At 45.5% G+C, this 16,556-nt stretch overlaps 1 protein-coding gene across 3 annotated transcripts in view; it reads right to left on the bottom strand.

Annotated features, from left to right (window-relative positions):
* Positions 1–9,997: 9,997 nt before the first annotated feature.
* Positions 9,998–16,556, bottom strand: part of AKAP8L (A-kinase anchoring protein 8 like) — a 38,776-nt gene continuing 32,217 nt past the window's right edge. For all 3 annotated transcript variants that reach the window (XM_054012185.1, XM_054012184.1, XM_054012186.1), the window contains one exon: positions 9,998–10,561. In XM_054012185.1, coding sequence (XP_053868160.1) covers positions 10,175–10,561 — 387 coding nt within the window. In that variant the 3' untranslated portion in view covers positions 9,998–10,174. The remainder of the gene's footprint in view (positions 10,562–16,556) is intronic.

Below are 16,556 nucleotides of genomic sequence, written 5' to 3' on the forward strand. Positions count from 1 at the left end.
ACTTTGCGTGTCCACCGGCACCGGAGGATCCACCACTTGGTTGGGCTCCGGGCACAGTGCCGAGGATGTACGTCCCACCGACTCCTTCCTCAGAGATTGGGAGAGGGAGGCCAACGGCCCTTCTGAGGCTCCAGCCACCGAGTGAACCCCACCGGAGGCTGCACTGGGGGCCACGATGCCCACTGGAATCATTGCCACGATGCCCACTGCACCTGCTGTGGCACCGGGGGAGCGGGCTGTTCGGCCTGGCTGGCTTGACCCATCGATGGACGGCTATGAAGGGAGGCCGGGCTGACGTATGACCTGCCACTGTCCCTGGACTGGGAGGAACGGTGGCACCGGGAGCAGTGCTGACCCCGAGACTGACACCACGACCTCGACGTGGACGACCGCAACCGTCGGTAACAGCTGCTCAGCAATTCGCTCTGACGGGCGGATCTGTGACGGCGACTCACCAGCAATCAATGCCCAGGGCTGCGGAAGCGGTGCTGTGGTGGGGTCCTGGTGCAGGACGATGAACGGGAATGGCGTCAATGTTTATGTCGCAACCGGCTACGATAACCCCTCCAAGACAAGGACCTTTGGCAGCGTCTGCCTCGATCTCATCGGTGTTCGCTCCTTGAGGTGGAGCGGTGCCTGGAGTCTTGGTCAGATGGAACCCAGGCGGACAACCTGGTGGGAGTTGACAGCGACCCACATAGACTATGCACGGAATGGTTGCTGAGCATCGAATGGCATCTGGAACGTTCCCTCGACTGAGACTGGTACCGAGTCGGGGGCGACCTCAGAAATCCCAGTGGCAGCTTGCCTCTGGAGCATGGGGCCAATGTTGGCGGTGCTCCTGGTACTGGCATGGACATGATGTCCCGGACCGCGTGCAGGGCTTTGGGCGTGGAGGGCATCCGGACACACGGGGAAGCCTGCTCCAACTGGGCCAGGCTACTCCGCTCGACTTGAGTTGGAGGCCTAGAGGTCGATGGGGATCGAGGACTGCCCAACACGGGTCTAGTCTCTGCCCCAGATTTACTCCAGTGCTGCGTCGGAGAAGGCCTCTTCTTAGCATGCCCCGTGGACGGGGAGCAGTGCCGACTAGTAGATGGTCGCCGCGCATCAACATCGCGGTGCCCAGTGCCGACTCAGAGCGGCGCGCTGGAGTCGGGGTCAACACTGACTCCATGAGGATAGCCCGGAGCCTAATGTCTCTCTCTCTCTTGGTCCGAGGCTTAAACGACTTGAAAATCTTAGAGCGATCGCTGAGATGAGTTTCACCCAAACAGTGTAGATAGTCCATGTGCGGATCACTCACTGGCATCGGGCGCCTACAAGTGTCACACAACTTAAAAAATGGGGCATACCCCGTCCCGGGCGCACTAGCTAAACTAAACTAAAACTAATTGAGTACCAACTACAGGTCACATACGCTGAATGAACAAGAGTTCTGGGGACAAGCTACAGAAAAGTTGGAGCAGAGCTGTTTTGAAGCACCTTCACTGGTGGCAAGAAGGAACTGAGGGCGGGGGGAGTGCACAGCGCCCCTTATACTGCGCCATGGAGGCGCCATTCCATGGGTTGCTGGGGAGCTCCCCTCCAGGTACTTCTAGGGGAAAAACTTCCGACATCGGTGCATGTGGCGAGCATACACACCTATTGTGGAATACACATGAGCAATCACTCAAAAAAGAAGGAAGGCTGTATACCTTGATCCCACATGGTATATTGGGGGGTGTAGGGAGCAGCAAACATGGAGTTCTCCAAGGACGGGAAAGGCTGCTGAGTCCAGGGTCTTTGGGTATGTAAGTCAATAATGCTTTGCAACATTTGAGTTTGGTGCCTGAGGAAACCTATCATCTCCATATGCACCTCTTGGTTCTTCTGCAGCAACTGCTCTCTCCATTCTCAGTCTGTCTTTCTCCGTGGCCGCATTTAGATGGGTCCTCCAAGTCCTTGTGCACTGGGCTGTAAAGGATGAAATATCCTGCAGAACATATCCTCCCTAGTCCTCTTCTTTCTCTTCCTAATCAGGGTCAGATGTTCACCCAGCATGGAGAGGGCACCCCTCAAGGCCACCATGCCAGAAGTTGGTGATTAAAACAGACAAATGCACCATTAGATTTACAGTCACAACAGAAAGGGAAAAAGTCTCCAAACTCCCTTACATTATTCCCATAAATCCTTTTAATAAGAAATGCTTATTGCCACTTGAGCTTTGGAGTGCCTCATAACAGCACAGCTCTGCAGCTTAAACCATGGTGAGTGTGGCCTGGGGGGGTGGGGGGGGATGAATTCTGTTGCAAGGAAGCTATAACCTTTAGGGCCTGATCCCTGGGGACTGATATAGGGAAAGTGCAGTGAATATTGGCTCTATTTTCACAGGCAATGGTGATTTTAGCTGATATCGCACTCCTGAGGGTGACAAAGGCACACAGAACCCAACTGCTACTGGCATTCTGAAGCCATCTGAGATCAGATGCCGCTAGCCTGTTTACTGCAATCGTGTCAGCCAAACTCATTGCAGAGTGGCATGGGAAGGTCTCCTAGAGCAGTGAAAGAAACAAGACTGTGATCCCTAGCATTCTTCACGAGAGGACTGTGGAGTATGTCCATGAAAGTTTCATCAAGATGTCTCAAGAGGCTTAAAGGGACATCCCTAGTCAGATAAACAAAGTATTCTGCATTCCCCACCCCCTGCCGAGCCCAACCAGAAAAACAAATGAAAGGTGGATGCTGACTCTACCTGTTTGTTCTACCTCTGCCTGAACACAGAACACTGATATGATGTGCAATGTGTAACTAGACTGCTATAGAACTCTTTTTGAATTTATTTCCTAACATTGTATTTTGTAACAGTAAAGCAATTAGAATTCAATGTCTCTGTTCTATAAACTTGTGGATGGGATGGGAGACATTTTTAAATGGGGCAGGAAGGGAGATGAGGTTTCGGGGGGAAAAAAACAAACCAAACCAAACAAACCTTTGTAAGGAATAATGCATGTACACACTTACCCGAGCTCTCTTCTTGCTCATTAGCGGGCTCATCTGCGCTCACCTGGCTTGACTCCATCAGAGTTTCAAACAGCTCCTGGTTCACGTCATAGGTCGAGTCCCCTGCTGCGTTCCCCCTGCCCCCTTGCCGTTTGTGGTAGGGGTCTCTGCCTTGGGCTCCTCTGAAGCTGTCCACAGTGGTCCTCAGAGTGCTGGTGGGGTCACTGCCACGTGTGGCATGCAGTTTGTTGTAAAAGTGGCAGGTCTGCAGGGCAGCCCCAGGTTTCTTGTTGATTTCTCTTGCCTTGTGGTATGCCTGGTGAAGTTCTATCATTTTTGCACGCTCCTGCTGCTTAGCCCTGTCATGCCCCTGTTCCAGCACCCCCTGTGAAATCTGCACAGTGTTACTATTTCAACAGCTGTTCCATTTCTGGGCTCACGCTGTCTTATCTCTGCACAGGGTAAGAAGATCCACAACTTTTTGCTTGCTCCACACTGGAGTGTGTCTAGTAGCTCTCTGCATGTATGGAACCAGCATGGTCAGATGTACAGAACAAAGGTGAGCTGCTAGGTGTACTCATCAAGGCAGGCAATCAGGAAAAGGCATTTAAAAACAGGAGGGAAGGGTGGTTTAAAGTGGGGGGTGGGGAAGTCTGTGACCCTTGGGCAGTGGAGTTCAAAAACGGATCAGAGCAATCACTGTCACGGGGACAGGGTCATGACAGCTGGGGTTGGGGTAGTCCTTCCATCCTGTGAGTGTGGCCTACATTCTTTGTTCCTACATGTACACACTTACATTTAGCTGTAATAAAATGCAGTTTGCTTGTGCCCAGCTTATGAAATGATCCAGTTTGCTCTGTATCTGGGACCTGTGCTCTTCATTATTTACCACTTCCAAGGTTGTGTGTCATTTGCAAACTTTATCATAGTAATTTTGTGTTTACTTTCAGGTCATTGATAAAAATGTTAAATGGCATAGGGCCAAGAATGGATCACTGTGGTACCTCACCAGAAACACACTCGATGATGATTCCTCATTTACAATTCTATTTTGAGATCTATCAGTTAGCCTTTGTTTAATCCATTTAATGTGGGCCATGTTATTTTTCTATCATTCAAATTTTTTTATCAAAATATCGTGAAGTACCAAATGCCTTACAAAAGTCTAAATATATTACATCAACACCATTACCTTTACCAACCTAACTTGTAATCTCAAAGATATCAAGTTAGTTTGACAGGATCTATTTTCTGTAACATGCAGCCAGTGCATTCTGGGGCCAGGGTAATGACTGCCAAGGAGACAGAGGCAGTGGAGGAGGAGAGCTGAGCAACATGGGGATGGTGTGTTTTTGGTTGTTGTTTTTTTTTTTTTAAAACCACGGGAATTAAATTCTCCAAAAACTTCACTAACACAGAGTTAAGGTTGTCCAGCACTGACACATGCCCTTCTAGAAGGTGGAGAGTGGCTAAATTTAAACCTCTGAAAACCAGGAAATACCAAGATACATGCCACCCCCACAGCACAATCTTAAGTCTGTCCCCTGGAGCCGGCAATAGCCATTGGAATGGTTCAGTAGGGGGGTAGGTAGACATGAGGAAGTTCTGAAAGAGAGTTCCAGTATTTGTTTTGTGCTCCACCGCTTTGAATTGCAGCATTTAACTGTATGCACTCCAGCTGCCTTCACCATGTCGAGCGTAGCTGTATTGGATGGTGGAGGGATTAGTTAGAGCAACTTAACAGAACTGTTTCTGTAATATGACTAGGTGCATTGAAGGATCCACTATGCCTCATTTCAGCACTGAGTTCTGCAGGTTGCATCTACAGAGGTGCACCTGGGTGTCTTCTTGCCATGGCGTTTGTCAGCAATCTGCAGGCATGCAGGGCAGCATCTCCAAGGCTTAGTGAGGGGTAGGTGAAGGCAGTGTCTCAGGTGGAATCCTCAGAGCAAGGGTGAAGGGCTGGTAACATACAAAAAGTTGGATGGTTGGGTGTAGAATCAATGTTTGAGAGTAGCTGCTGTATACGGCACTTTAACTTGAGTTTTGCTGTAGCCAGAGGTGTTGAGCACCATAGACAGTCTTATGTGCTCTGTTCCCAGTATTCGGAAGCATTAGGGCAGAGTGCTAGCATGTGTGGTATTGGCATGTTGGGGCACTGCTCAAAGATGACAGTGTTAAGAGTGTGTTGCAGAGATAGCATGCACTTTAATTTGGTATTTCCTCATTTTCAGATGTTTAAGTTTAGCCACTCTCCACATTCTGGAGGGCACAAGGCCGCACTGGGCACCTTGAACTCTGGATTAATGAAGTTTTTGGGCATTTAACAATGTTATATAGCTACCGGGTTTATCCCCCACACACAGCTTAGCAACTTAAGACTGAATTGAGGGACACCCCACCTAAAGCCTTAAAAGCATGGAAATGAGAAGTTAGGGGGCAAGTCTCCTGCATTCCTTGCTAGCTTCAGATTTCTTAAACAGAGCTGCCACTAACACTCCGATACTCCACCAGGCATTCACTTCCATCCTCATATGCACTTGGATCAATAAATCAGCACCTCTGTCTGTTAACTTCCCCAATGCATGGAATGGGTATTCTTCCTTCACATAGCTGAGGCCACAATTAAGGCTGTATCTACCCTCCAGACTGCTATTGGCAGAGCGATGTTGGACAGGAGCATGAAGAGAGGTGATCCCTGATCAACACAGCCATCTTGTCAAAACCCTCATATAGATGAAATATTACTACCAAAGTTGTGCTTTTATGGGGATAGCTTGTTTTGCTTGGGGTAGGTGTGCCTTGGCCTAGCAGAAGTGCCTGAGCTTTGCCAATATAAGCTGCATCTACACTAGGAGTGCTTTGTCAATAGAGTATACCTATACTACCTAGCACAGCTACAGCCTTCGTCACTAGAAGGGGACCTGATGTACACTTTACCAGATGGTTTTGTGACCCATTGGGAAACAGCTGTAGAAAATGAGAGATAAGGAAGCCTGGGTTCTAAAGCCAGCTCTGAAATGACACTGTAGGGTCATTACCAAAGAACAACTGTAGTTTTGGGTATGCCACCTTAGAGACCTGGGTTCTATTCACAACTACCTCTGAAGTAAACTTGTTTTTAACCTGTTGGTTTATTTGTAACGGGAGTATGGCTCATATCTGATTGGTTTCTAAAGTTGTAATCATGATCTACGTTGATCAGGATGGTGAAGTGCAAGAAATGTAGAGAGACTAGTCATGGGATTATGGTTCTTCATAAAATATCAGGGTTAGAAGAGACCTCAGGAGGTCATCTAGTCTACTCCCCTGCTCAAAGCAGGACCAATACCAGCTAAATCATCCCAGCCAGGGCTTTGTCAAGCCAGGCCTTAAAAACCTCCCCTATCTCCCTAGGTAACCCATTCCAGAGCTTCACCACCCTTCTCGTGAAATAGTGGTTCCTAATATCCAACCTAGACCTCCCACACGGCAACTTGAGACCATTGCTCCTTGTTCTGGCATCTGCCACCCCAGAGAACAGCTGAGCTCCATCCTCTTTGGAACCCCTCTTCACGTAGTTGAAGGCTGCTATCAAATCCTCCCACTCTTCTCTTCTGCAGACTAAACAAGACCCATTCCCTCAGCCTCTCCTCCTAAGTCACATGCTCCAGTCCCCTGATCATTTTCGTTGCCCTCCGCTGGACTCTCTCCAATTTGTCCACCTCCCTCTCGTAGTGTGGGAACCAAACTGAATGCAATACTCCAGGTGTGGCAACACCAGTGCCAAACAGAGGGGAATAGTCACTTCCCTCGATCTGCTGGCAATGCTCCTAATACAGCCCCATATGCCAAGGGCACACTACTGACTCATATCCAGCTTCTCGTCCACTGTAATCCCCAGGTCCTTTTCTGCAGAACTGCTGCTTAGGCAGTTAGTTCTTCACTCAGGGAACTGTACCTGAATCTACAGCGTGTATGATGGCTCTCTCTCACACACACAGCTACTATCATGCTGGGCTCAGTCCATCATCCAAACACCTATGCAGGCTGCTGCATTAACTGCTATGGGGAGGAATAGCAACAGTGATAAATGTCTGTATTTAGGGAACACAACTTTAAAAAAATTTAGCAAAACAGACCACACGTTTTAGATTTTTTTTTTGCAAGATCCCACTAAATATTTTTTTTAAAGTGTGTGTGTTTTTTTAAACCTTTGAATATCACCCCAATCTGCACCAAACCAACATGAATTCCAATAGGAATTAAAATTCAGAGGCTCTATTTCATGTGGTGGCCACTTTCACATTTCTTAAAAATAATTTTAAGATTTCCTGTCAAAATGAAAGCTTTGTATCCACATGGACTAGACACTTAAAATGAACATTTAGATTCTGGAACAAAGGATGAATTGCAGTAAGTGCCACCACCAGTAAGCTGCTAAGTCCATAGGGCCCTGTCCCTGTGTTACCATTAATGGAAGTTCTGACTTTGCTTAGTAGTATATAGGCCAATGTTTCTAGAACACAGAATCAAGGTTGTAGGCTCTAGCCTGCAGATTTATCTAGTCATGGTCTTGTTGGGTGTAGCAAGCCACCCAACTATTTTTTCCTGGAATGTATGATGAAAGATGGTCATGCTTAGTTTATTAAAAGTTATCCTTAATAGAAGTCATTCAGTAGCAGCTGCACATTAATTGTCACTATTCCTCTTCACCTATAACGCTGCGCAGGAAGAGTGTTCTTGTCATTACGTTCAGGGTACACAACAATTTTTGGAACACTTACAGGCAACTGGTCAACCCATATTTAGAGGCTCAAAATTGATGTTATGTAAACGAAGATTAGGTCACTAGCCAGAAAACCCAGCTTCAGTATAGTACTTTTAGCTTTACCTACTTTCAAATACCATTAGAATTTGAGGCATAGGCAAATTCCCAAAACTTCACATTTACAAAAATTGGCCTTGGCCTTTTCTATTGTGATGGATGGCTATAACATCTATTGCCGAGCCAGGAAGCAGGAGAAGCCTGCAGATACTTGCTAAGCTCCAGAAAGGGGAAGAACTGGTTTGTTTGTGGGGGATGGCAGGGAGTGAAGATCAACAATTGTAAATAGAGACTAATATAGTCTCAACCAAAGCAGGGAGCTGCATGAAAGAGTTGAGTCCAATTTTTATATGGATGGTAAGAAGCAAGAGGTTATCTTACTTGCCTTTGAGTGCTAGGGGATGGGTGAACTGGAGGGAGAGTTGTAGGATATCAGTAGTGGTTCTAGGAGAGCTAGAAACTAAGAAATTCATATGAATGAAGATGGGTGTAAGAAGAGTTCTGGTGCCTAGAATGAGGTAGGGAGAAACAGAAACAGAGTTAAGTTATTTAAATGCCATTTGATATATTCTAACATAATTGGGGTATGTGAATATTCATATGCTTTAACTCATTTCTACATATTTTTTTCTAAAAAGTAACCTTAGCAACCTTTTAGTCCAGTAAATTTCTATGGGTTTGACAAAGTCCTACTTTAGCATACCTTTTTCAGTAACTTACTGTAATCATCCTCCTAATTCCCTTCTCTCTTCATAATTAATACCTTAAAGTCAAATTTCCTGAAGCCAACACAGGTATATGCATGTAAGCACAGTCTTAGAGGCCTTGTTCAAAATGGCAATATGCCACAAGCTTCCGATCACTGCATGGTGAACTATCCCAGAAAAAAAACACCCCTACTGATCAGACTTCAGGTGGCATCTGGTATCAGGCCATGTTTAAGAGGTCAGTAGTGACTCCTACGCCATACTGGTGTCCCTACTTCAGACCACCATAATAAACATTTTGAAATTCGACCCTGTGCCTCAACATTTACACTAGAACAGGATTAACAAGCTGCTTGTCATATTAACACTGTCTGTGTTGCAAGATCATGATAGAAAATTCTACATAGATGAACACCTATAGTTTAGAAGCTGTGCAGTTCTACTGTATACCGACAACTAGGCTAACTTCCACGTTCTGGAAGAATGAATGCAAGTAGGGAGGAAGAAGTCAGGTTTATAAAGAAAACTGATCAGCTACAGCTACCAGGACTCTATATTCCAGGGAAGTTCCACAGATGTTGGAACCATTAAAGAAGCTCAAGGCAGCTTGTCCCAAAATGGTACCCTGTCATCCAGCAGAGATGTGCCCCCCCTTTTCTACACATGCATCCATGATGGTGCATAAGCCAGCACAGATTTGTCTGTACAAAATTGGCTCAGTTTCCTGCAGGGGCACGCTTTGAAATATCATGGAAGTGTTAAACTTTTGATTTGTGAGCTTGACAAATATACTCAGAATTAAAAAGTCAGTGACTAACCTATGGCAACTTTAGGAAATATTTGTGAATATTCACAAGGCACAATTCAGTTGCAGATCTCAGAAGGGTTATATTAGCCTTATAGAGGAGAACAAACAAAAGAGAAGTGACTTTTTCCAAAACAGCAGCAAAGTTGAGTGGAGCTCAGATCTCAGTGCAGCAGACCACAGCTATGCACAGCATTGCTTCAATTTAGGAGGACTGCATTTCAAGATCTCCACCTATTACGAGAATCCCCAGAACACATACTACTCACCTCCCACCTTCAGAAATTAAGGCGCACACAGGGGGGGTAATATCAGTGTAGTGCTTTATCTCCACCCACCGAAAACATTCACCTTTAAGTGAAAGCATTTTACAAACAATACAATGTCGACACCACTTATTTTTGCTTTGCATTAAAAAGGAAGAGTAAAACATTGGGAAGAGTACTACAGTCACATGGAAATTATGCAGAATTTTACAGCATACACTGCAGAATTTTAAACCCTGGATTTCAGACTCCTTTTGCTTCCAGGAAGGCTGGCTAAGGGACAACCCACTTTTTTTAAATATATAAAAGTTTTACAGGGACGATAATAAGAGGCTTAATCTGCCGGATTGTGATTTAGTACGTAGTGCATTAGCACAGTTTGTTTTGTACACATGCTCAAAGGAAATTCTTCTAGTACAAAGCCATCTAAAAAAAAAAAAAAATCTATTTCCAAAAACACTTTACAGATAGAGGCTTTCAACTGCCATAACTAGGTGAAAGTTTAGTAGAATGATAACCAAAAACATACTATGAAGTTTCACAGATAGTTATGTTTTAAAAAAACTTAATGCTGGGTCTTAAACAGGTCAGCTTCCCCATCCAGAGTCTACTCCAAGGGCTCATCCTCTTCTGCTGCAGTAACTCCTTTGCTTTCTTCCTCACCTCCTTCCAGCAGTTGCTCTTCCTCCTCAGCAGTGAGGGTTTCCTCTGCAACTTGTGAATTCTTCTCCTCTGTGTAGCCTGCTTCTACTTCTGCTTGTGCCTCTGCCTGAATCTCCTCTTGCTCCCCGTGATTCTCAGTTGCGTCTGCTTCTGGGTTCTCCGCTCGGTCTTGGCTTTCCTCATCTTTGTTTTCTTCATCTTGGTTTTCTTCATCAATCTTGTTTCCATCTGCTCCTTCAGCTATTCCCTCCTCTGCATTTCCACTCGTTCCACCCTCTCCTTCCTCATGCTCCTCTTTCTCTTCTGGATCATCTGTGAAGGGATTCTCACCCTGTAAGTCAAGACAGAATTATATTGAAGCTGTATTTGGACAGATGTGTGGCAGATGTTAGACCTTCTCACTTAATTTCACACACATGCCAGGTACATGAGATCCTCCTTCAGGACATGAATATTTCTGATCATTAGGCTGGGACCAGCACTTGGAAGTTCTCTGTACCTGAAAGTATTTGTACAGAACCAGAGGGTTTAACCCTGGCCAGCTGTAAGTTAGTGAACCTTACAGCAGTGTGTGATGAAGGCACCCATGAGGTTTGCCTTGTTACTGAGAGTTAATTTTATATTATGTGGAAGTTACTTGTAGCTCCCCTGTTATTCCTTCTCCCAGCAAGGTCCAATAAACTATTGGAGTGCCATGCTTCTGCTGATATAAGCAGACTGCTTTCAGACCAACGAAGTTACCAGAAAAGTAAAAAGACTTGGGATACTTGGTCTATTGAAAGCAGAGCTGTTGGTCATGTCAGGAACAGGATGTTCATATTCTGGGAGTCCTCCTGCCAAAGCTGAGCTATTGGAGATTTATTCTGTATCAAATGTAAAGTGACACTCTCCCATCCTCTATTTCGGAAGGTTTTTACCAGGCCTCGTCTATACTGAGAATTCATATCAGTTACAGACAGCAGTGTCACTGTACTGATACAAACTGGAAAAACCTGTTATAAGCCAATGTTTGCATTGGTGCAAATCACCCCTTCTCAAAGCAGGGTGAGCTGCAGTGGCACACACTGCAGCTTAGTGTGGACAAGCAAAACTACAATAGGTGTATGTGGTGGTGCAGCTACTCCAATGCCTACATTGGGGATTTCAGACAGCCAAGGGCTTAGTCTTGTAACCCATTTTCAATTCTGACTTGATTTAAGCAACTAACATTCAAGAAGTCTATCCATAGTCGAGTTGGTTACCAATCTAAAAATGGAGTTCCAAGTTAGCATTGGTGCTGCACAACATTGGGTAACTGACAGTTTGGAGAAGAACTACTAAAAAACAAGCTGTAACTGAAGACAGGAAGATACAAGCCTTGTTAAAATGCCAATGATAGAGACATTTTAAGTACTGACAGAAAGAAGCTCAAACCATGAACACCACAGATCAGCAAAGCTATGGACAAATGCTATCACAAGTGGAAAGCCAGGCTTTCTAACGAGGTGCTTACTATTAGTTCCTAGCCATCATGCTTGGCAAGGTATTAGCCTTCAGAATGGTCACTAAATGCAGAGACAAGCGGTGACTTTTTGGTACTAGTCTTGGACTTTCCAGACAGTCCCAACCCATAGACCAACTACTGCCTTGGTATCAATGACAAGTTTTTGCGTTTATGTGGATCATAGGCCCCAATCTAAAAAGGAGAGGGTTACTCACCCTTGTGCAGTAACTAAAGTTCGATATGTGCGTCCCTGTGGGTGCTCCACTTCAGGAGTTGGTGAGTTTTGGTACCATTGATCGGAGAGTTTTGGTAGCAGTGCCTGGTTGGGACGTGCATGCGCAGTAGTGGTCTCGTGGCGCTGTTGGCACCTCATCTAGTGCGCGCACAGTCCGACCCCTTCAGTTTCTTTTCTACCGCCGAGTCTTTAATGCAAACTCTGAAGTAGAGGGGAGGAGGGTGGCAGTGGAGCTACTTCTTCGGGTGCTGACCCTATGGGTGGGTCCACTTCAGGTGACTGTAAACCAGTGCCCTACTGTGGATGGAAGGGCTTCCGAGTTGTATTCATAGTTGACGCTAGCACTGTTAGGCCTAGTATCACATTGGAGTCTGAGTTTTGCATTATTGCATAGCGATTAATGAACGTGTGTTCAGACGCACAAGCGGTGGCCCAACATATCTCTGTGATTGGTAAATTATTTAAAAAGGCTGTTGAGGTCCACATTGATCTGTTCAAATGGGCTCCGATCTCTGTCTGGGATTCTCTTTTTTGTTGTTGATAGCACAGATGGATGCAATTTGAGATCCATTTTGAAAGTCTTTGTTTTGATATTGCGGATCCCTTTGACCTTTCAGCCATGGAGACGAAGTCTTCAAAATGGTTTCATTCTATCTAGGTAGAATGCTAATGCATGTCTAACATCTAGAATGTGGAGGATGGTCTCTTGTGTAGTCTCATGTGGTTTAGGGTAAGTGAATTGATTGGTTGAGATGAAAGGATGATGAAACCTTGGGGACAAATTTTGGGTGTGGTCGTAATGTCACTGTCTTTGAAGAATACAGTGTATGGCTGGTGGGCCATGAGAGCCTCTGTTTCACAAATTTGTCATGCAGAAATAATTGCAACAAGGAATGCAACTTTCATTGAGAGGTGTAGTAGAGTACAAGTCGCATGTGGGTTCGAATGGTATTTTGGTAAGGCCTCTAAGGAGCAGGTTTAGATCCCATGCTGGTATGGAGTGGTGTATTTCTGAGTACATGTTCTGTATTCCCCATGAGGAAATACTTTGTGATCGGGTGTGTGAATAATGAGACACCATCAATCTTATGATGGAAAGCAGTTATGGCTGCTAGATGTACTTTAACTGTACTTGTGGAGAGTACTGATTGCTTTAGTTCCAATTTGTATGCCAAGATCAAATGAAGTGGTGCTGTAAGTGGAGTTATGCATTTGTTTTGGCACCATATGGAGAACCTCTTCCATTTTTATAGGCAAGTTGCACAAGTGGCTGTCTATCTGCTGGGTAAAACAGGTTTTACCAGTTCCGAGCAGGTTAATTCTTCCTGTTGGAACTATGCCTTCAGATCAAGTTTGGATGGAGGACTTGACCTTTGTCTTATGAGAGGAGAGCCCGTCACAGCAAGAACGTGTATGGTGTGCAGATTACCATGCAGATCAGGTACGGGAACCGTGTCTGTCTGGGCTATAAGTATGACTGTGGCTTCGCTGGTTTGTATCTTGTGTATTACTCTGGAAATAAAAGGTATTGGTAGGAATACATATAGGAGAGATTCGTTACATCTGATGAGGAAGGCATCCCCTAGGGATTGTGTTCCCAGTCCTGCATTTGGCATTTCATGCTACTGCGAACAAGTTGATGTGTGGGAACCCCCACATGTGGAATGTGTTGTATGATGATGTCATTCAGTTCCCATTCATGTTCTTGGGAAAAACTGTCTGCTTAACATGTACGCCGCTGTGTTCTGCCAACCTGGGAGACATGATGCTGTAATGGTGATGTTGTGTTTTATGGACCAGTTCCATATTTTTATGGCTTCTGTGCATAGAAAGTGAGATCAAGTTCCCACTGTTGGTTTATGTAAAACATATATGCAGTGTTGTCCATCATGACTTTTATTGTTTTGTTCTGGATTTTTGGGAGGAAATGGTTGCATGCATTGTGAACCGTGTGTAATTTGAACAGGCTGATGTGTAAATGTGTCTCCATGGGAGACCACTTCCCTTGGATTGTATGTTGGTTTAAGGTGGGTGCCCCAGCTGATCTGTTGTGATCAGTATGGATGATGGATTCTGCTGGAATGGGATCCCCCGCACATTCATTACAGTGGTGGACAAGACCATGAAATGTGTGTTGGACTTTTGGTGTTAGTTTTAGGATTTGTACAGTCTGTGCTTTCAGACATCCCTGTAGGCAGCACATGTATAGTCAAGCATGTTTTACTACGAAGGTGGTGGCCGCTGTATGTCCCAGCAATTGAAGGAAAGTGTGTGCTGATACCTCTGTTTGTGACCACTGATATGAGAGTGGTCAGTGCTACAAATCTGGTAACTGGCAACGATGCTTTGGCCTCTATGGACTCCAGGTGCGCTCCAACGAAGTCCAATTGTTGTACTGGGTTTAGAGTAGATTTCAGTTAGTTTATTTGCAACCCTAGGGTGTGAAAGAGGGTTATAGTCCTTCGGGTAATGTTTACTGTTTCTGCTTGAGTAGGCCATTTCAGTAGGCAGTCGTCTAGGTATGGGAAGATCAATATTCCCTGTCGGCGCAAATGTGACGCAACAACTGCTAGGGTTTTGGTAAAAACTCTCAGGGTTCTTGAAAGTCTGAAAGTTAGCACTCTGTATTGGAAGTGGTCTTTCCCTACTGTGAATTGTAGAAACCTTCTGTGTGCAGGATGCATGGTGATAAGAAAATATGCATCTTGTAGGTCGAGGGCTGAGAACCAGTCCCCCATTCTGAATCTGTGGATATGGACAAACTTGTTGAGTTTTCTGAGATCTAATATGGGTCTCCATGCACAGTTTTTCTTTTGAGTCAGGAAATAGTGGGAATAAAATCCCTTTCCCCTGTGCTGTTTTGTAACTTGTTCCATGGCATCCAGCTGTAGAAGATGCTTTATTTCTTGTCATAGAAGGTGGTTGTGAGAAAGGTCCCTGAAGTGGGACAGGGAGAGGGAAGGGGGACAGGTAGGTGGAATGGAGATAAAAGGGATGACATAACCTGTTTGAATGATCTCCAATACCCAGTAGTCTGTGGTGATGGAGGCCCACATACGATAGAATGGTTGTAGCCAATGACCAAAGGTCTGGGTTTGTGGTAGTACTGGTGCTAGTTGTTGGGGGAGGTCAGCCAGACTCTCGACCAACATTTCAAAATTGCATCTTGGCTGGTGGTGCTTGGGATGCCGCGGACAGAGACTGGGAAGGACAGTGTCTTTGTGGCCAAAGTCTGTGTCTCTGGTTGTCATGTGGCCTCTGTTGTTGTTGCAATGTATGGTCTGTTGCGGGAGTATGGTTGGCATTTCTTCTGTCTGTTTGGGGGTGTGTAAATGCCGAGGGTTCTCAATATCACTCGTGAGTCCTTCATGGAATGTAGGACTTCATCTGTCTTGGTGGAGAACAGCTTGACCCTAATCAAAGGGGAGGTCTTCTATCTTAGTTTGGAGTTCTCGCAGGATACATGAAGAACGTAGCCACAATGCTCTGCGCATTACTATTGCTATTGTGTGTGCAGCTGTGTCAGCGTCATCAAGGGATGTTTGGAGCGCTGTTCTGGCTATGAACTGTCCCCTTATTAACGACTGCTTGGAATTGTTCCCTCTTGTCTTCAGAGATTTCACTGAGGAACTCGTTCAGTTTAACATAATTATCGTGGTCATATTTCGCTAGCAACGTTGTGTAGTTGGCCATGCAGAATTGCTGAAGAATAGACTTTCTGCCCAAATAGATCTATTCTCTTCCAATCCTTGTTTTGGAGTGTGGATTGGGATTGGAGTTGTTTATCCCTGGCTGGCGGCATCTACCACTAAGGAGTTGGGCTGTGCGTGTGAAAAAAGAAAGCCCATTCCTTTATTAGGTACATAATACTTTGTCTGCAGGTTAGAAAAATAGTGGTGGGTGTTTGCCACACCGTTTCCATCAAGGCATAATTTATTGGCAGGGCTATCTTTACCATAGAAGAGGTGTGTAAGATTTTTAAGAGTTGGTGTTGGGTCTCAGTTGCCTCCTCCGGCAGAATATTCTGCCGGTGTGCCATTCACCTGAACAATTCTTGAAAATGTTTAAAGTCACCTGCAGCAGTGGAAGGTGGAAGCATCACCGATCACCCAGAGAGGACAATGAATTGTGAGCAAGTGAGGTATCTTGTTCTGTGGATTCCCCTCTATCGTCTCCAGTCTCCTCTGAAGGCTCTGGTAATGATGCTGTTGTTTAGCGTATGTGTCTCCTCTGAGGAGTGGGAGGTTTGGAGAAAGGAGACTTGCAGGCTCCTCAGGATCCCATTGTGGTCACTGTATAGGGAATGGCATGGGAGGGCACATCCAGGGATTGGTGAGCCAAGGATACATGTCCCTGGTAAGCTGCTCTCTCGTTCTTGTGTAGGACATGGATATCCGGTGCCTGATGAGAAGACGTCTTCCTCAAGGTCCTCCCAGTCTTCGCTGGAAAATGGTGAAGCAGTAGGGGAATCTGGTTGGTCCGGTGCTGTTGGTGCCAAACAGAGGCAATCTGGGATTAGAGGTTACTTCCATGTCTGCCTTATGTGTAAGAGGACACAATGCCATTGTTTAGGGTGCTGTTTCTTTCTGTGCCAACGCTTTAAATAGT

The sequence above is a fragment of the Malaclemys terrapin genome, chromosome 23 (genome assembly GCF_027887155.1).
Source record: "Malaclemys terrapin pileata isolate rMalTer1 chromosome 23, rMalTer1.hap1, whole genome shotgun sequence".
In the NCBI taxonomy this organism is placed as follows: Eukaryota; Metazoa; Chordata; order Testudines; family Emydidae; genus Malaclemys; species Malaclemys terrapin.